The sequence below is a fragment of the Mustela erminea genome, chromosome 17 (assembly GCF_009829155.1).
Source record: "Mustela erminea isolate mMusErm1 chromosome 17, mMusErm1.Pri, whole genome shotgun sequence".
Classification (NCBI taxonomy): domain Eukaryota; kingdom Metazoa; phylum Chordata; class Mammalia; order Carnivora; family Mustelidae; genus Mustela; species Mustela erminea.
Window position 1 is genome coordinate 70,652,523 of NC_045630.1, and position 17,593 is coordinate 70,670,115.

Below are 17,593 nucleotides of genomic sequence, written 5' to 3' on the forward strand. Positions count from 1 at the left end.
GAAGGGTCTCCATGCTAGCACCCTTCCCTCCCAGGGTGGGCTGGTGTGTGCAAGCACCGCTGGGGCCTTCGGGAGGAGGCGAGCCCAGCTGAGTCACTGCCTGGGCATCTGGGCCTGGAACCGGGCGGGTGAGTCACCTAGCCCTGGGGCGTTGGGGGAAGGGAAAGAAGCTGCTGGACATCTGGAGGGGGCAGGGAGCCTGTCGGCCGGAAGGGCGGTGCCCAGACTGGTGGGGGTAGACAAAGGGCGGCGTCAGGGGCGCCTGGCGGGGGCGCCTGGCAGGGGGCCGCCCGAAGCCGGGTCTTTTTACAGAAGAAACCCCCTGGCATCCATCTGATCCTGTCAAACCCCGCCCCTGGGCTGGGTCCTGACCCGCCTCAGCGCAGGCCTTTCTCCGGGTGCGGTGCGGAGCGGGGCCTGCAGGGGTGGGGTGAGGAGGGCGGAGACTGCGGCCTGCCCGGCGCGGGCCTCCTGGTCCGGGAGCTGTCCAGCCGCTACGCACTTGCCCGCCCCGCAAGCCTTCCCGTCTCCGTTTGGACCCTCCAGGGGCGTCCATACAGCGCACCCTGACGGGCTCACCCCGACTGCGCGGTGAGCACAGCTCGGCCGTCTCTCCCCCTTCCCTGGCTCCTTCCCGACGCCTTCCCACCCACAGCGGCCGGAAAGGCCAGCTTCGAAGCTCCCCGCAGTGAGTCCTCGAAGACAGCTTGCACGCGGGTGTGCGCACACACACACAGACACACACAGAGACACACACGCACAGACACACGCACAGACACACACACAGACACACACAGGCCTGGGAAGTCCCTGGAGGCTTGGAGCCTCTGACTCACAAGTGAGCTGTGGCTCGCAAGTATGTGTCATACGAGCAAGGCCCAGCCTCAGACTTGAGGCCCACAAACAGGGGCGACTCACCCTGGGCCCAGGCCACCCCTTCCCTGTGACACCGGAACCCCCCCTCCCGCCCCCCGCCCCCGAACCCCCTCCCAGCTCGGCCTTTCTCTATCTGGAGCCGGTGGAACCGGAGGTCTCTGGGAGGGCGGGGCCGGCAGGGAGCGGCAGGGGGTGGCGGGAGGCCAGGCTTTGGCTGGTCAGGTTAGGGCAGGTTTGATTTCCTTCAGATGCCAGGTTGGGGGCCTGTGCGGGAGGCATATAAACCTCAGTGTGGGCGCCTGGCCCTTTGCTTTCCTTCCAGAGCCCCTTTGTCATCTGGTCTGGTGAGTGCTTCTGTCTTGCCGAGGGCTGGCTGGGGGTGCCTGTGGTCTCAGTCTTTGTCTGCAGTTTTTTCATTCTGGGTCTCTCCCTTTGGGGAACCTTGTGTGATGTGCCCAACTGAGGGCTCTTCGAGGCTCTTCTGTGAGGTCTCAGTTTACAGGTTGCTCTGAGGCATTCTCTTGGGTCTCACGGTCTGGGCATCGCATGCTAGAGACCCTTCTGGGGGCCTAGGCTCAGGAAGAGGAGGTGTGGAGGGTATGCTTTAACGAGAGTCTTGGGTGTTGTTTTTCCAAAGTCCTGGAATCCATCAGGACTTAAGGGACAAGAGCCAGGGATCTCAAGTGTGTGGGCCTGCCTGGGTCCCCGCCCTGAGGAGCTGCATGGTGCCCGGCCCTCTGCCCCTTCCCTTCTCTTCCCGAGTGAGAAGGCAGAGCTAGCGGGGTGGGCCCAGGACGTTGCTTACCGCCCACAGCACTCCCCCTAAGCCCCCTGGGGGCTGCTCAGAGCATTCTCAGAGACAGAGCCATGGAAAGGATGGCCTGAGTTATGTCCTGCCATTCCCAGGGCCCAAGACATGTCATTCCTTTAGTACCAATCCCCATAGGATCCTTCCTGGTAGGGACGGTCGCTCAGGGGCCTTCACCTCTGCACTGTCTGATGGAGAGAGCTCCCTCGGCTCAGAGGTCTCCAGTGTGTGGGAATGTCCGTCTCTCTCCTCTGAGGGTCCTTGGTCCAGTGGAAGAAACATACTTCGACACTTCCTCTGGCCTTAGGGGTCCCTCGTTTGGGGGAGATGACTCCTTAGTGAGGAATGGTCTCAGGGGAGAGGCAGAGAGGGGTTTGGAGAGGCACTTTGGGGCACAAGGGCAGAGTGTCCTGTGGGCTGGGCTGAATGTCCCCATCACCTCCCACCCAGATCCACCCCTGTGGCCCCAGATCCAAGATGTCCAGTCCCCTGGAGCAGGCGCTGGCTGTGATGGTCGCCACCTTCCACAAGTATTCTGGCCAAGAGGGTGACAAGTTCAAGCTGAGTAAGGGGGAGATGAAAGCACTTCTGCACAAGGAGCTGCCCAGCTTTGTTGGGGTGAGTGGGGCTGGCTGGGTTGGGGGGTCCTGATGTGTGTGTGTGTGTGTGTGTGGGTGCCTGGTGAAGCAGACACAGGGCGTGACCTCATGGGCGGGGGTAGGGGGGTGGCTGGGGCCCAGGCCTGTGGGCGTGTCCTCTCTCTGCTGTCCCTGTGGCTCTCCAGAGGATGGACAGCTGTCCATCTGTCCAATACCCTGCCTGGGTCAAGCCAAAGCCCAGAGAGGGGAGGTGACTGGTCCAAGAGCTCACAGCTCTCTCGCTCTTACTTTCCTTGTTATACGCCAAACTAAGAAGTTGCATTGGGAGACACGTGTGTGCCCTGGGGCAGTGGCAGAGAAATGCTGTCAGTTTTCGGTTTGCCCCTCCCCTGCCCTGTATTGACTCCTGAAGAATTAAAAAAGTCAGGTCTCAGGCTTTGAACTTGTGGGGCATGCCCTTTATTTCTTTAATGCTTTTTTTATTGTTGTTGTTAAGCTTTTCTAATTTGGTTTCATTTTGGCTGGTATTAAAATGTTTGCCTTGGGGCGCCTAGGTGGCTCAGTGGGTTAAAGCCTCTGCCTTCGGAGGCTGGGGTCGTGATCCCAGGGTCCTGGGATCAAGCTCCGCATCAGGCTCTCTGCTCAGTGGGGAGCCTGCTTTCTCCTCTCTCTCTGCCTGCCTCTCTGTCTACTTGTGATCTCTGTCAAATAAATAATTAAAATCTTTTAATAAATAAATAAAATATTTGCCTTTTCTGAATTCAAACATTTTTAGTTTCTTCCTCAGTGAAGTGGGAGAGTGAGGCCCACCTTGTTGGCTTAGGGAGGACCTGGGTGCTCCCAGCAGGGACAGCTGGAGACCTTCCCAGTGAATGCCCACCTGTCCTCTCTCACGGGGCCTCTTTGTAGCTCCCAGGGGGCGCCCTGCCTACCGCTCACCCACAGCCCAGTGCCATGGGAGGGCTGGGCTCTGACCCATAGGGGTGTGGGGTGGGGAGCAGCCTCTGAACCGTTCTGTCTCACTTCCAGGATAAGGTGGATGAGGAGGGCCTGAAGAAGCTGATGGGTGACCTGGACGAGAACAGTGACCAGCAGGTGGACTTCCAGGAATACGCTGTTTTTCTGGCCCTGGTCACTATCATGTGCAACGAGTTCTTCCAGGATGCCCCAGACCGGCTGTGAAGCGGGGGTCCTGCTTGGCCACGGCCCTCCTGGACCCACGAGGACTCTAGCTACCCCTTTTGTACCCAATAAACGTTTCTGTTGATCATGTTTTAATTGCTCAGTGACGCCCCATCCCCTGGCTGGCTGAGTTGGGTTGCTGGACAATAAGAGCATCCTTAGATCCCACCCCTCTGGGCTCTGACTCTTCTGGAAATCTCCGCAAGGCCAGAGCTGCACCTCAAGTCCCAGAGTTTGGCATTTCAAATACCGGTAAAAATTTGAGATAGTTTGCTAATATTTTTTTTCCAAATAAAGTTATTAAAAAAGGCAAATACCATCCACCATCACTGTCATTTCATAAAAATAGAAATGCTAACAAAGAAGGAAGGGTATGCTCAGAACAAAGGACAGACCTCGCCGTTCCATACTGTGAGCCATCCGTGCTGCTAAGATCTGTTCAAGAGGCAGAAGGCATCTAAACAACCCAGCAGACCTTCTCACTGAAGACTTCTTATCAGGTTGCAGGCTACAGGCAGTGGCCGTGTTTTAGCAAAGTTGTATTTCTTTCGATACCTGCTTTCAGACGGGTTCCAGTTTGAGTTCATTCTTCTCTTGTGGGTCTCTGCTGAAGCTACCAGGCGCTAGTTCATGTCAGCATCCTGATTTTTCCCACCACTTTCCCTACACCTGTAGCGGTTGCCGTCTGTTCTGCACTGTGTGGTCCAGCAGGGGACAGCCTGACCGAACGCTTTGCCACTTCCTGACAAGGTCACTGACTTTCCAGCCGCCAAAGGTGAGATCCTTGTATTTTAGTCTTTCTTCTCCTCAATTAATGACCCATGTTAGATTCTCTTTTCCTCGCTTTTTAATGGATCCCACTTCTAGTTACCAAATTCTCTACCAGTTAGGAACGTACTCAGTTGTAAGGCACAGAATGGCTAAGAATGGCATAAATAAATTAGGATTTAAATGCCTTATAAAAGAAGTGTGAGATACACAATTGAGGTTTGGTTCAGTGACTTAGAGATGCTGTTCTGGTGACCTATCGTTGCATTACAAATCTCCCTATACTTGGTAAATTAAAACAGATTTATTATCTGTCAAGGGTCTATAAGGAGATGGTATTCGGTCAATGGGGTTCTCATTTAGGACTTTTCAAGCAGCTGCAGACAGATGTTGGAGCCGAAGTCATCTGAAAGCTCAAGTGCACTCAGCTTCCAAGGCAGCTTATTCAATGGGCCCGGCAGCCGGCGCCGGCGGTTAGCTGGGAGCCGGGAGCTCTGCGGCAGCCGTCTGGAGTGCCTTCCACGACCCCTCGGTGTCGGTGTCGCTTGGGCTTCTCAGAGCCTGGCAGCTAGGTTCTGACAGGGAGTGGCCCCCAAGGGAGCAGCCCAAGGTATTCCAGTGGGGGCTGTGGGGCATCTTAAGATTCATTTCAGAAATCCAAGAATGGGGGCGCCTGGGTGGCTCAGTGGGTTAAACCGCTGCCTTTAGCTCAGGTCATGGTCTCAGGGTCCTGGGATGGAGCCCCGCATCAGGCTCTCTGCTCGGCGGGGAGCCTGCTTCCTCCTCTCTCTGCCTGCCTCTCTGCCTCCTTGTGGTCTCTCTCTCTGTCAAATAAATGAATAAAATTAAAAAAAAAAAAAGAAATCCAAGAATGTCACTTAGGCTGCATTCTATCGATCAGGTCGTTAGGCCGGCCCAGATTTAAGGGGAAGGGAGTTAGGCTCCAACTTTGCACGTGAGGGCAATAGCACAAAATCGACAGAGGCCATCTTAGAGGCTGTGTACCATTGTCCGACTTCCAGCAACCACGTGCAGAACGTAGTTACCTCCTTCCCAAGACCCGCCATGTCTCACCCTGTCAAGGCCTCAGCGTGAGATCCAGGGTCTTGTCTTGTTATGTCTGCCACCCTCAACCTGGGCGACCGTGACTACAGCCCCTCAAGAACAATTCCCTTGCTCTGAAGACCCATGAACACCACATTTGGTGTGTGGAGGTGAGACGGACAGGGGACTAACACTCCTGGTCACAGACGTGTCCTTGATCCACAGCAACTCTGGAACGGAGTCAGACACATGCCGCCAGATTCCTGACAAGGGCCCAGTTCTGCTCCGGGTGTGTGGTTCTTCTTGGGTCCAGACTCTGGGCAGTTGGTTTCATTCTCTTTAACTCTTTTATTTTCCATAAGAAATGTTTGTGTTTGTAGCTGCCCCCTGCCCAAAGGAAGTTGACAACCCAAAGCTTCTTTTCTTTGAACTGTCTCTATCTCTTTCAGCCCCGGATTATGTAATTCCTTTCAAAATATTGAGGGCTCTCTCTCTTTCTCAGTCTCTCTCTCTCTCTAATAAATAAATAAAATCTTCAAAAAAGAAATCTAAAAAAAAAATGTTGGCTTCCTGTATATCAGCTTATAATTCACTTAATTATACAAATGCCACACTTACAAATCTCTCTAAGATTTGTCCCTCCTACCTAGACTGAGAATCAGGGAGCTGGGAGTCAGGCCCTCAGGTCTGAAGGCGTCTGAGAGGCACAATTCTAAAATTATTAGAAGCCAAGTTGTTTATCTGAGAAAACCTGTGAGATTTGCCCTTAAATCTTTCCAAGTCTATACCTTTGACTTCATTTCTATCCTGAGTCCCTCTTTATTGACAAGGCCCTGGGTTTGACATTTGTCCTGAAGCCATTTATTATTTTGAGAACCATGTGCTGGCCGTAAAGACTTTTCTGGACCCTCTATAATTCCTCTAAAAAACCTGAGCAGTTCCTTCTCAGGTTATCTTTTTCTTCTCATATTTGATCAGGGTCATCAGAAGAAGTAGGCACTTTCAGTGTTCAGTCTAAACATCTCAGCTGGGTCCACGAGTTCATTCGGTAGTCCTATTTTCCTATTGCCATGGACCGAAATGCTCCCAGACTTTCCACGACCACATACTAGGGCTCGTCTTTTCTTTCTTTCTTTCTTCTCTCTTTCTCTCTCTCTTTTTTTAAAGATTTTATTTATTTATTTGACAGAGAGAGAGAGCGAGAGAGCGAGCACAAGCAGGGGGAGCAGCAGAGGGAGAGGGAGAAGCAGACTCCCTGCTGAATAGATGTGGGACTCAATTCCAGGACCCCAGGATCATGACCTGAGCTGAAGCAGACGCTCAACCAACAGAGTCTTCCAGGTGTCCCTAGGGGTCACCTTTTCTTCAGCCTTCGGTAACAATTTCCTCACTGCCCTCCAGATTATTACTGCTAACCCCTTTGAGGTCCTTCTAGCTTTCACTTATTACCTGGTCCCAAAGCCAATGGCACCTGCCTGGTTTCTGTAGCAGCAGCATTCCCCCTCTTGCAAGGAACCAGCTTGTGCTAACTTTCTAAACCTTTCCTACCACTTCCTCTATCACAGCATTTAGGATTTGCTTTGGCCGGCATCCCAAGATACATCAAAGGACAGTTCCACCGAATATTTTGTCATTTCATAGCAAGGGTCCTTGGCTTTCTGGCTGGGACGTATCTCTCTGTCTTCCCTCCTGCACTGGCCAATTGTTTGTTTCAGATTCTTTTACTTGAGGACTCCACGTTCAGATGTAAAATTCTCTACCAGTCTGGCATGGATTCAGCTGTGAGGTGCAGGTAAGGTTATTTCCATGGTGTTTAATCGTCTTACATAACAAGACGTCTGAGATGGGCAGTTTAGCGTTGGTTTAGGGGCGCAGAGATGCCGTACCACTCAGTGTCTTTTCTGTGCTTTTTTGCTCTGTAACCTATAGTGTATATGCTTTTCCCCTCGTGCATGTTGCTTCATGATCACAAGATGGCTGCTGTACCTCCAGATTTCACTGTTCATGTTCCAGTCTGGAAGGTGCAAAAAGCCTTCTCTCAGACTTTGCCTTTTTATTATGGCAATAATTGTAACAATTATAATTATTATTATGTTTTTAAAAAGTACTCTCTCTAGGGATTTCTTGCATCTCTTCGGTTTTAGAGATGTAGTATGGCTAGTCAAGCTGCAACCAGGGATTTTTTTTTTTAAAGATTTTATTTATTTATTTGACAGATCACAAGTAGGCAGAGAGTAGGCAGAGAGAGAGAGGGGAGGAAGCAGGCTCCCCGCTGAGCAGAGAGCTCAGACCTGAGATCATGACCTGAGCCAAAGGCAGAGGCTTTAACCCACTGAGCCACCCAGGCGCCCCTGCAACCAGGGATTTTTACCTGAGCATGTCGACACATTGAAAGAAAAAAATTTTTTTTTTTTTTTTTATTTGTCAGAGAGAGAGCGAGCGAGAGTGAGCACAGGCAGACAGAGTGGAAGGCAGAGTCAGAGGGAGAAGCAGGCTCCCCGCGGAGCAAGGAGCCCGATGCGGGACTCGATCCCAGGACGCTGGGATCATGACCTGAGCCGAAGGCAGCTGCTTAACCAACTGAGCCACCCAGGCGTCCCTGAAAGAAAAAAATTTTTTTAAAGATTCTATTTATTTAGAGAGAGAGAGACAGCATGAGCACGCGCGTGTGTGGGAGCAGCTGGGGAAGCAGAGGCAGAGGGAGAGGGACCAGCAGAGCCTAGGGTGGGGCTCGATCTCAGGATCCTGAAATCAGGACCTGAGCTGAGACCAAGAGCTGGGCCCTCAACCTGCTGAGTCACCCTGGCATCCCAAGAATGAGTTTCAGTAACAAGGAAAGAGGGGATAGGCAATAGATACGCGATAGAGCACTCTTGGGCACTGTTATGCCCCAATAATGGGTCCGTGATTAAAGGAGCGAGACTGATACAAAGTGAAGGTCAAGCAAAGCTTTATTTCGCGCCAAGCGTCGAGAATCTAACCAACCGTTCGGGCCGCACCTCTTACAAGAGAGGGCGACCCTTCTCTGTTTCACAGATTAGCCTTTAAGGGCTAAGGGCAAAGGCCATGTGGTCGGGCCTGGCCAATGAGATTGTAACACACACAGGAAACTCCAGAGTGATGCTAGGTGACCAACTGAGTTACAATTTACCCTAGTAGACATTTGATTTAGACATTTAATTTAGCCGATCACACTTGGTTAGGATTGGTGCCCAAAAGGCTCCCAAAGGGCGGGGCCCATACTCCTTGGGAACCAGGGAGACAGTATGCGTCCCCCCCACTGATCAGATGTCTCCACCTGGCCTGACCCACCTTTGTGTCTGGGCTTTGTTACCTGAAGCTGGTTTCCGGACTCGTCTCCAAGTAAATCCCCTGGGGGAAGGGGAGCAGGGACAGTTTTTAAATAGGTCCTTACAGGCACGATGCCTCAGGACTAGAGACTAGAGCTGCCCAGAGATGGATGGTAGACCAGCGCCAAGGTGCCCGGACAACATACGTGTTCTCATTGTTCTGCTGAATGGCGCATCTGGGGCGGGTGCAGCAACCAGACCAGCCCAGCAGTGAGGGAAACCCATCTCCCTAACGTCCCGGAGGGGACAGAGCCAGGAGAAGAGGGTCAGGAAGTGATGGTTGTTCGTCGGCGGGCTCCGGGAGTGCAGGAGGAAGAATAGGAATGACGGCGGCTCCAGAGGCTCCCGGAGTGCAGGAAGGGTCTCGAGGTCTTTCAGCCTTACCCCCCCCCCCCCCCCCCCCCGCCTTAACACTTGACTCTCCTGCCAAACGGATGTACGCCCAGGTCACGTCTCCATAGGTAATCCAATACCTATGCAGGAGACAGATCAAAGACCCCTGCCAACTCCCTCCCAGCGCGACTCCCCCTACTCTGCTTTCCAGAGTCGTGGAACCTCGCCCGAGGTGCCCACCTCCTCCCGGCGCAACTTTCTTGGCTCTCCTTCTCTCGAGCCCTGAAACTTCGCCAGAGAGTGCCTTTAATAAATCATGCCTTGCGCCTACCTCGCCTGGTGTCGTGTTTATCTCGCCTATAAAACAGCGGTCACAGCGATTACCGTGCCCAGGGCAGCTCTCACGGAGCCTGTGTGTCTCTTGGCCTCTGGGCTCCCTGGAGATGAGGAAATGGGAGGGAGCAGTGTGACCATTCCTGGACGTCTCCTTCTGGCGGGGCTCTCTGCTGGGCCTGTGGCAGCACAGTCTCCCAGAATCCCCGCGATTTGAGGATGGGTGTGCTGGTGGTCACTGCACGTCACAGACAAGGAGGCAGGGGCTGGGAGAGGTTGGGAAATGTAAGGAAACACCTCACATCTAAGACGTGGGATATGGAGGAACAGTCCGGGACTTCCTCCTCTTCCTCAGTCACCTCCAAAGCCGCAAGCTCTGTGGGAAGGAGAGGGGACCCCGGGGAGCCCAGTCAGATGTTCTTGGTGCCCAGATGAATCCAGGGGAGACCCGGCCCATTCGATGGCAGTCTGCACGCGCGCAGTGGGTCCTGGCTTCTGCAGGAGCACAGTTCCCCACTCCTGGACTCTGTGGGCTGGTGGAGACTGGCCTCAGCTGGCTCGGGCTGAATGGGGCTAACTTTTAAAAAACAATATTTTATATATTTTGTTTATTTATTTGTCAGAGACAGAGAAAGGGCACAAGCAGCGGGAGCAGTGAAGGGAGAAGGAGAAGCTCCCTGACGAGCAGGGCGCCCGATGTGGGACTTGATCCCGGGACCCGGTGTTCATGACCTGAGCTGAAGGCAGACGCCCAACAGGTGCCCCTAAATGGGGCTGATTCCTTATCCTTCTGGGCATTTGACAGACTGACGGACACCAGACGTCCCTAGCAGGTTGTAATGGTCCTGCCACAAAGTCTCTGCTGAGGCAGAGGGTGGAAAAGTCCAGAAAATGGCACCATTCAAAGGTGCCTGGGCCTGGTTGCTTCCTCTGTCCTCCTGGAGTGGGGGCTGGGAGGCCCTCCCCAGCACAGTCACCCCTCCCGTCAGGGTTGGGACCTACGTTCCCTTGGCTTTTGCTCTTCAGGGTCTACCCCTGGAAGCCTTTTAACCCTCCAGGAAAAGAGATACTGACATCCAAGTTGGCTTCTGAGACAGGGGAAGGACTGAACGAGGCCCCTGTGCTCCTGTCTTCAGGTCACATGTGCTCCCCACTGACTCACTGATCCCACCTGGGAAATGGGCACGACTGGCTTGGCTGTCAAAAGAGGTAGTATTCTATGCTCCACAGGCGTAGTTCAGACCCTCTTCCCAGCAAAGGCCTCCGTGGCTCCAGCCCCAGTAATCAAATCCCCCCTCATCACCTCCCCTTATGGGGCTTAGATGGTGAGACAGAAGGTGGGTCCGTCTGACAGCAGTTCGCCAGCCCCATGGGGCTGTGGGATTGGGGGTGCTCTCCCTGACCCCTGGGCCCAGGTCCTTTCGGAGCAAGCACAGGAATGTGGCGGTGTCCTAGGACACACTTGTTTCTCCCTGAGGTGCAGAGCCCCATGCTGACCTTCGGAGGGCAACACAGCTTCCCAGGAGCCTTTCAAAGCCCTGGGGGTGACAACGGGGAGGCAGAGAGGAGGGGCAGAAAGGAGGTGGGGGTGGGAAGCAAAGGGAAGTCAGTGCTGCAGGGAGTCCGGCCAAGCAGATCTGTCCGCTCCCACGCTGGCACCCACAGGCCAGGGAGAGACCCTCACCTTCCCGGTGGGCTGCCTGCCTCGGCGCTGGCAGCTGGGCAGTGAGGGGGAGCGCCTGCGGGTACCGAAGCAAGGGACGCGGAGCACAGCGGGCGCGGGAAAGGAGGTGGGGCCCCCCTTGGGCCTCGGACGGACGGTGGTCTCTGGGAGCACTGCGGGAGGGGCTCAGGGGCCGCAGGAAATGACTGGGTGAGGAGGGCCTTGTCCCTCCTCCTACCGCCCCTCCGGCCTGCACGAGGGCTCTCAGGGGGCTGGAACAGTGAGGGGCGCAGAGCCCCTTCCCACGGGGGTTCTGACCCACTCTGGAGCGAGGAAATGAAGGCCCAAACCAGGCGAAGGGCAAGTCCGAGGTCGGGTGGCAAGAGGGTGGTGGGGCCGGCGGGGACCTCCGGTGAAGGGCTCTTTCCACAGGGGCCCTCCCACCCCAAAGTGCCGTCTGTCCTGGGCGAGCTCCTGCCCCTGCCCCGCAGCAGGCAGAGGGCAGCCCCCTTCCGAACGGAGGGATGCTGGGGCCTCTGAGACCACACAGGCACGTGCAGCGCCCGCCGGCCACCAGCCTCCTTCCCTTGGCCCTGCACTGTGGCTCTTGCTGGCCTGCCGCTGGCCTGGCGTTCTCCCACTCGTCACCACTGTGTCCCCCACTAGGTTGTCAGTCTGTGCAGAGCCGGGCCTGGGGTGTTTTACTTACGACTGTGCCCACAGTGCCTTGGACAGGTGCCTTTAAATGATACGTGAGGTGCCTGGGGGGCTCTGTCAGTGCAGCGGCCGCCTTTGGCTCAGGTCATGATCTCGGGGTCCTGGGATCGAGTCCTGCGTCAGGCTCCCTGCTCAGCGGGAACGCTGCTTCTCCCTCTCCAGCCTGCTTCTCCCTCTGCTTGTGCTCCCTCTTTCTCCCTCTGTCAAATAAATTCATAAGATCCTTGAAAGAAAAATGAAGATAGGAATGACAAATGGCTCTCGGGTGGCCGCTTGTTTGTTGAGCGACCCCGGACAGGGACCTGCCTCTCAGCGGACATGTGTGCCCTTACTGCGGGCCCGACGTCGTCTGTCTGTGAGCTTTATATGTATTAACCCCTCCAAGCCCATAGCTGTCCTCGGAAGTGGTCACCATTATTACCCCTAATCACAGACCTTGAGGGAAGGGAAGGCGGGAGGGTGGGGTGACCTGTGGCCGGGGGTGGGGGGGAGGCTAGGAGCAGAACTGTGTGGTCACAGGGACAGGTGTTTGGCCTAGAAGGGAGGCAACTGCTGGGGCCCCTTCTGTCCCCTCCTCCTTGTAACCTTGCCTATAAAACAGGGCTAATCACGGTTCTCCCTTCCCTACCCACCCCTGCTCATTCCCCTCCCCCGCAGGGGCTGAGTCCCCATGGAGATGATGCAGGACAAAGTCTGGGTGCAGAGGAAGGGCTGGGGTCAGGGCAGCCTGAGCTCTCCAGCTGCCTCCACCAGCAAGAGACTTCCTCTGAGGCCTGGGCATTGACCTCCCCATCCGCTTCCCACACAGTCTCCTGGGTCTTAGGTTCTCCTGCTCTGAAATGGGGAAGGGGGCATGAGAGACAGACTAGAGTCATAGTGATACAGAGGGCCTGTTCCCACTAAAAACAACAAGTGCGGGACAGAACTGAAAAGCATGTTTCAAAGCAATGAGGAGCTCACAGGGCAGTAAGGAGTGAGGAGACCACAATCTAAGGGAAACCAACTCCAGGAGCTGAGCCGCGCTCCAGGGCCCCTCACGTCCCGAGAGCACTGGCTAAGCCGAGCCAGGGTGTCTGTGGAGTTAGGGAGATGGGAGCTGCAGCCCAGGGCTCCCTGAGGAGGGGAGACAAGGGGGACAGCCTCCATAATGCTGGGACCCCAAAGGGCTACATACTCTGGCTAAGAGCCAGAGGAGACCCAGGCCCCATCCCATCAGACCTCAAGGAACAGACCTGGGGGCTGCACACACAGGGGAGCCTGCAGGGTCTGAGCCCACTCACAGCGCTTAGGGCCGTGGGCCGTGGGCCGCAGAGAGGTCAACCTGACTGGGAAGGGCCCCTGGGAGAAGCTTGCCTTCCTCCTAGCCTTCTAGACACTGTGCAGATGGTCTCCTCAGGGGAGAGAGCAGGCCACAGCCCAAAGTGACAAAGAACCACTGGCCTGGTCATGCAGGGAGGCTGTCTCAGGCCTCCGTGTTCTCTCTTGCAAATGGGGCTGAGCAGACACTCTCCAGGATCCCCTCTGGCACAGGGATTCTCTGGGGGCGAAGCTATGTGTGCTTCTAGAGTGAAGAAGGGGGCTGGATGGGATGGATTAGCCCGTCTCCTCCTCCGACAGAGGCTAGAAGGGGAAGCGGGTGTGTTGGGCCCTGTTCCCAGCTCTGGGGGTGGGCAATAAGGGGGTTGTGTCTGTGGCCCCAAATGGCCCTTTGATGTATGCATGGGTGGGTGGCCCTAGGGGACCATAATAAGGGCCGCCAGGGAAGGAGGCAGGGGAGCCCCTGGGGACACCCTCAGCTTGACCTACTTGGGTCCTCATAATTGCTCCCTTCCTTCGCTGGGAGACTACAAATAGGGACGCCCTGTCTCTAGCCTCCTACAGCTGAAACCATCCCTCGTGGTGAGTGCCAGCTGCTTGGGTTCTGCCCTGGATTGGGAGCCGGGCCTGGGGGCAGAGGGACGAGCACTGCAGGTACTGGCCAGGTGCCGGAAGTCAGCTATGGTGGGCTCAGTGGTCCTCGGTTACAGTGAAGGGCTGTCTGGAAGTTTGGGTTAAGGGTGTGCAGTGTGGACGTCTGGCAGGGGTGGGGGTCTCACCAGAGGGTTTCCTTCAGGCTCCAGGCACCCAACTTCTGAAAAAACCCCCTGGGGTGGTGCCAGCCAGGCCGGCAGGAGCCCCCAAGGGCTGCCGAGCACCAATGAGGTTCCCTAGTCCCTGTGCATGTGGCCCTTTCCTCTGCGGGTAGCACAGACTCCCAGCTCCACCGCTGGGCTGTCACAGAGACCGTTGGCCGAGCATTGCCCCAGCTCTGCCGGTGGGGGCATTCTGTTCCATATGGCCCAGCAGAGGGGCACCTGGGAGAGCCCCTCGCAGCCCGGGCTCCTTGCGGCACACTCCTGTCCCCTGGGGGAGCAAGGCCCTAGGTTCACCAGGGATTAGCAGGGCCTTCCCAGCTGCTTCAGGGGTCCCTAGGCTGGATGCATCCTCCCAGAGGTGGTAGGGTTAGGGGAGGTGGGCACTTCCAGGAAAGCCTGCCCTTCTGAGAAAAGGGGTGTTCCTGTGCAAAACCTTCTGGCTCAAGACCCCAGGGGGCAGGGAGACAGCTTCAGGTGGGGCAAATCACTGACCCGTGAGCCTCTGAGCTGGCTCCCTCTGTGGACTGCCGGTTTGGGTCCCTGAGCAGGCCTGAGAGGTGGAATGAAGCCCAGTTTACAGGTAGGGCCCCTGCACCCCAGTGTCAGGGGCTCATCTGAGGTTGTGTGGCTGGCCTGATGCACAGGGGGTCCCAGGCAGAGTTCAGGGGAGCAGGGATGAGTGAGGGTGGTGGTGAGGTGCTGGGGTTGCTCTCAGACCGGACCCCTCCCTGAGAAGCCCAGCTCCTCCAAGGGCCTGAGGAGCGGGGGGCAAGTATCTCCTTGGGCAATTTCCTGTGGGTCGGGAGGCTTTATCTCCTGGTGGGGCACCGTGGGCCTGAGCCCTTCCTGGGTGTCAGGGCCGAGAGAAGGGAGACAGCCAGGGAGTCCTCAAGGATTCCCAGTGTGGGGGTGCAGTTGGGGAGGTGGGATGCTCTCTGAGGAGTTTGCCCTGATGGTAGGGAAAGAAGACTTCTGTCCAGGAAAATGACATTGGGGTCATAGGGAGAGAAATTAGAAGAGGCTGGAGTGGTCAGGGCCGGGCTGCTCGGAGGAGGGAAGCAGCAGGAGTGTGTGGGAGCGGTCCCTGTCCTAGGCATGGCTGGGCCTCCGGCTGCGTCTCACCTCCGTGTCCTCTGACAGGGAGGATGGCCAGGCCTCTGGAACAGGCGGTGGCTGCCATCGTGTGCACCTTCCAGGAGTATTCGGGCCGCGGCGGGAACAAGCACAGGCTCTGCCAGGGGGAGCTCAAGGAGCTGCTGCAGAAGGAGCTGCCCACCTGGACCCCGGTGAGCTCCTGGGGGGGCCAGTGTGTGGGAGGCACTGCCCGGACTGCGGAGAGAGCCCTGGGGACCGTCTCGGAGCAAGTGGGGCAGGGGTGAGGCTGTGAGGAGGCGAGCGGATGCGGCAGGGGTCCCAGGGCCCCGGCTGTGAGGGGACAGAGCATGGCCACACCTGCTGCCTGGCAGGCAGTGGGAGGACGCGAGGGCGCACTGGGCAGCACCCCGCACGCAGCGAGCGGTGGGACCTGAGAAGGGCGGTTGCGGGGTGCGGACGCGGGCAGATGGCAGAGCTGGAGGCTAAGGCTTGTCCCCCAGGGCCGTGGGAGGCAGGGAGGCCGGCCAGGAGGGAAGGTGGGTGGGCATGCACCCCTGCCTCAGCCTGACACCCCCCCCCCCCACCCCGCAGACGGAGCTGCGGGAGTGTGACTACCATCAGTTCATGAGCGTCCTGGACACCAACAAGGACCAGGAGGTGGACTTCGGGGAGTTCGTGCGCGCCCTGGCCTGCCTGTGCACCTACTGCCACGACTACTTCAAGGACTGTCCCCCCGAGCCCCCCTGCCCCCAGTAGGCTCCGCTCCCACAGGCGCCTGACACGGGACCCAGGTCAGGCTGACCCAGGGGGCTAGAGGCGGGTGGGGACCTCCCCAGGGTCCCAAAGCCCCAGAGCTCTGCCTCCCCCTGTGGCTGCACATGGATGAGGCCCTGACCCCGGAGCGTCCACTTCACGCCTAATAAAGAACTGGTGTCCCCAGATTGCCTCTCGACTCTTGGGCTTGTGGGGAGTGGGGGGCAGAGTCCTCACTCCTCTCCAACTTTTGTGGGGCTTTTGAGCTGTAGGGCACGAGGCTGCGGGTGAGTCAGCCTAGCAGAAGCACGGAGGGGGGTCCTTCTGAGGACAAGGTCCAGGAGGCTGTGGGGTGTCTGTCTTTCTCTCTCTGAGGCCTTTGAAGCAGCAACTCCCCTGGGCTGTCAAGGAGGACGCCAGGGCAGCCCCAGATTCCCTAGGGTTGGTGCTCAGGCCTCGGCAAGGCTGTTCTGAGGAGGAGGGTTGGGGAGCAGGGGTGGGGCAGACTTGTGGGCTTGGGTGTGGGAGCCCAGAGAGCAGAGCTAATAGGATTGGGGTGTTTGAGGTCTGACTAGGGTATGGCTGTTGGCCAGGGAGGGGTGCCCAAGGGAGGGGACACCTTGAGACAGACCCCATCCCTGAAACTATAGCCTGCTGAGGGCCTTAGCTCCCTACTCCTGATCCTCAGTAAAGCTGAGTTTATACCCCACTCTGAGAAGGTGACCCTTCCCCATTTCATGCCATTTCTCCTCTAACTTTCCACCCCAACCTGTGTTCTTCATTTTAATACTATCCCAACTCTAGGTACCCCATCCTGATAGCCTCCCTCTCCCCCGTCCTCTGGGTACCTGCTGTTCATCCCTGAGCCCCACACTTGACTCCTACTCCCTACTCCATCACTACTGCATCCGGGACCTTTGTCCACTGATGTGCCTGGGGTGGTCCTAGCATCACCTTTGGGTGTTGGTCTGTTCCTCTTCCAGACTCCCCTCCTGCCCTGGACCTCACTCAACATGGCAGAGTGCCCTTGAAGGAGGGGAGAAGGGCAGCGAGAGCTTCCTGGGGTCCCCTCCTTAGTGCCTGGGCAGCCACATTTCCAGGGCACCGCTTCCAGTCGGCGACGAGAGAATTAGGCACAAACAAGTCAGCTGCAAGAGACTGGGAGCAGGGGACAGCAGTCGAAAAGGACGGCTGCCTCGAGCCACTCCACAGTCTCCCTTTTATTGGACAGAAAACAGTAGCCCACAGTAGGACTGAGGAAGGTCCAACGTTAATGCCGTCTTGCAGACAAGCATGGAGGATCAAACTTAGAGTCAACCAAGCACATGCAAAGGCCTCATCCAGCTATCAACGAGCACTTCTGGGAAGAGAAAGAGCGAGAACGGAAAAGGGAGGCAGGCGGTTTTCGTTCCGCCCTGAGCCGACGTGGCGTTCCTGGGTGCTCGGCTTCCCTGAAGCAGGCGGCCTTCCGCCCTGAGCGAGCCGGGCATCCCCAGCTGCCCAGCTTCACGGTCGTACATCGTCCTTCTCCCCAAAGACCTGTTGCCAGTATATGTATTTCTGAAGGCCGTATCTAAATGTGCTTGGTAACTAGTAAAATCCTCCAGGGGTTACAGTTTAAGTAACAAATTGTTCCGAGGGGCAGCAGCACAGAGCAATTTTTTTTTTCAAGATTTTATAGTATTCTATTTTTTAAGTAGGCTCCCTGCCCAACGTGGGTCTTGAACCCACAGTCCCGAGATCAAGAGCAGGGTGCTCTACCAGCCAAGCCAGCCGTGCGCACTCACCTGCCTTGTCTCCCCTTTTCTGGCAGCCCAGCAGGACCACCTCCTCCTTGCCCCCCTGCGCCCCCCCCCATACCCAGGGCACAGACTTCCTCCGGCTCCCGAAAATTCAGGTTGAGCTGAGCCCACAGTGCAGTGCCCACCCCATGGAGA

General features: G+C 56.6%; 2 protein-coding genes across 5 annotated transcripts; both read left to right on the top strand.

Annotated features, from left to right (window-relative positions):
* Positions 1 to 344: 344 nt before the first annotated feature.
* S100A2 (S100 calcium binding protein A2) lies at positions 345 to 3,779 on the top strand. 2 transcript variants are annotated; one of them, XM_032318959.1, is made up of 3 exons: positions 345 to 591; positions 2,135 to 2,302; positions 3,313 to 3,779. In XM_032318959.1, exons 2-3 carry the CDS (start codon positions 2,162 to 2,164, stop codon positions 3,463 to 3,465), a joined length of 294 nt encoding a protein of 97 aa, XP_032174850.1. In that variant the 5' UTR covers positions 345 to 591; positions 2,135 to 2,161; the 3' UTR covers positions 3,466 to 3,779. The 2 variants fall into 2 exon arrangements, with proteins under 2 accessions (XP_032174850.1, XP_032174849.1); XM_032318958.1 differs by lacking the exon at positions 345 to 591 and adding an exon at positions 1,088 to 1,220.
* Positions 3,780 to 7,018: 3,239 nt separating this feature from the next.
* Positions 7,019 to 15,829, top strand: S100A3 (S100 calcium binding protein A3). Of its 3 annotated transcripts, none has more exons than XM_032319376.1 (3): positions 7,019 to 7,069; positions 14,949 to 15,094; positions 15,495 to 15,829. In XM_032319376.1, the coding sequence occupies exons 2-3, from the start codon at positions 14,954 to 14,956 to the stop codon at positions 15,657 to 15,659; spliced, it is 306 nt and encodes a 101-aa protein (XP_032175267.1). In that variant the 5' UTR covers positions 7,019 to 7,069; positions 14,949 to 14,953; the 3' UTR covers positions 15,660 to 15,829. The 3 variants fall into 3 exon arrangements, with proteins under 3 accessions (XP_032175267.1, XP_032175266.1, XP_032175268.1); XM_032319375.1 differs by lacking the exon at positions 7,019 to 7,069 and adding an exon at positions 14,678 to 14,763; XM_032319377.1 differs by lacking the exon at positions 7,019 to 7,069 and adding an exon at positions 14,693 to 14,717.
* Positions 15,830 to 17,593: the final 1,764 nt, after the last annotated feature.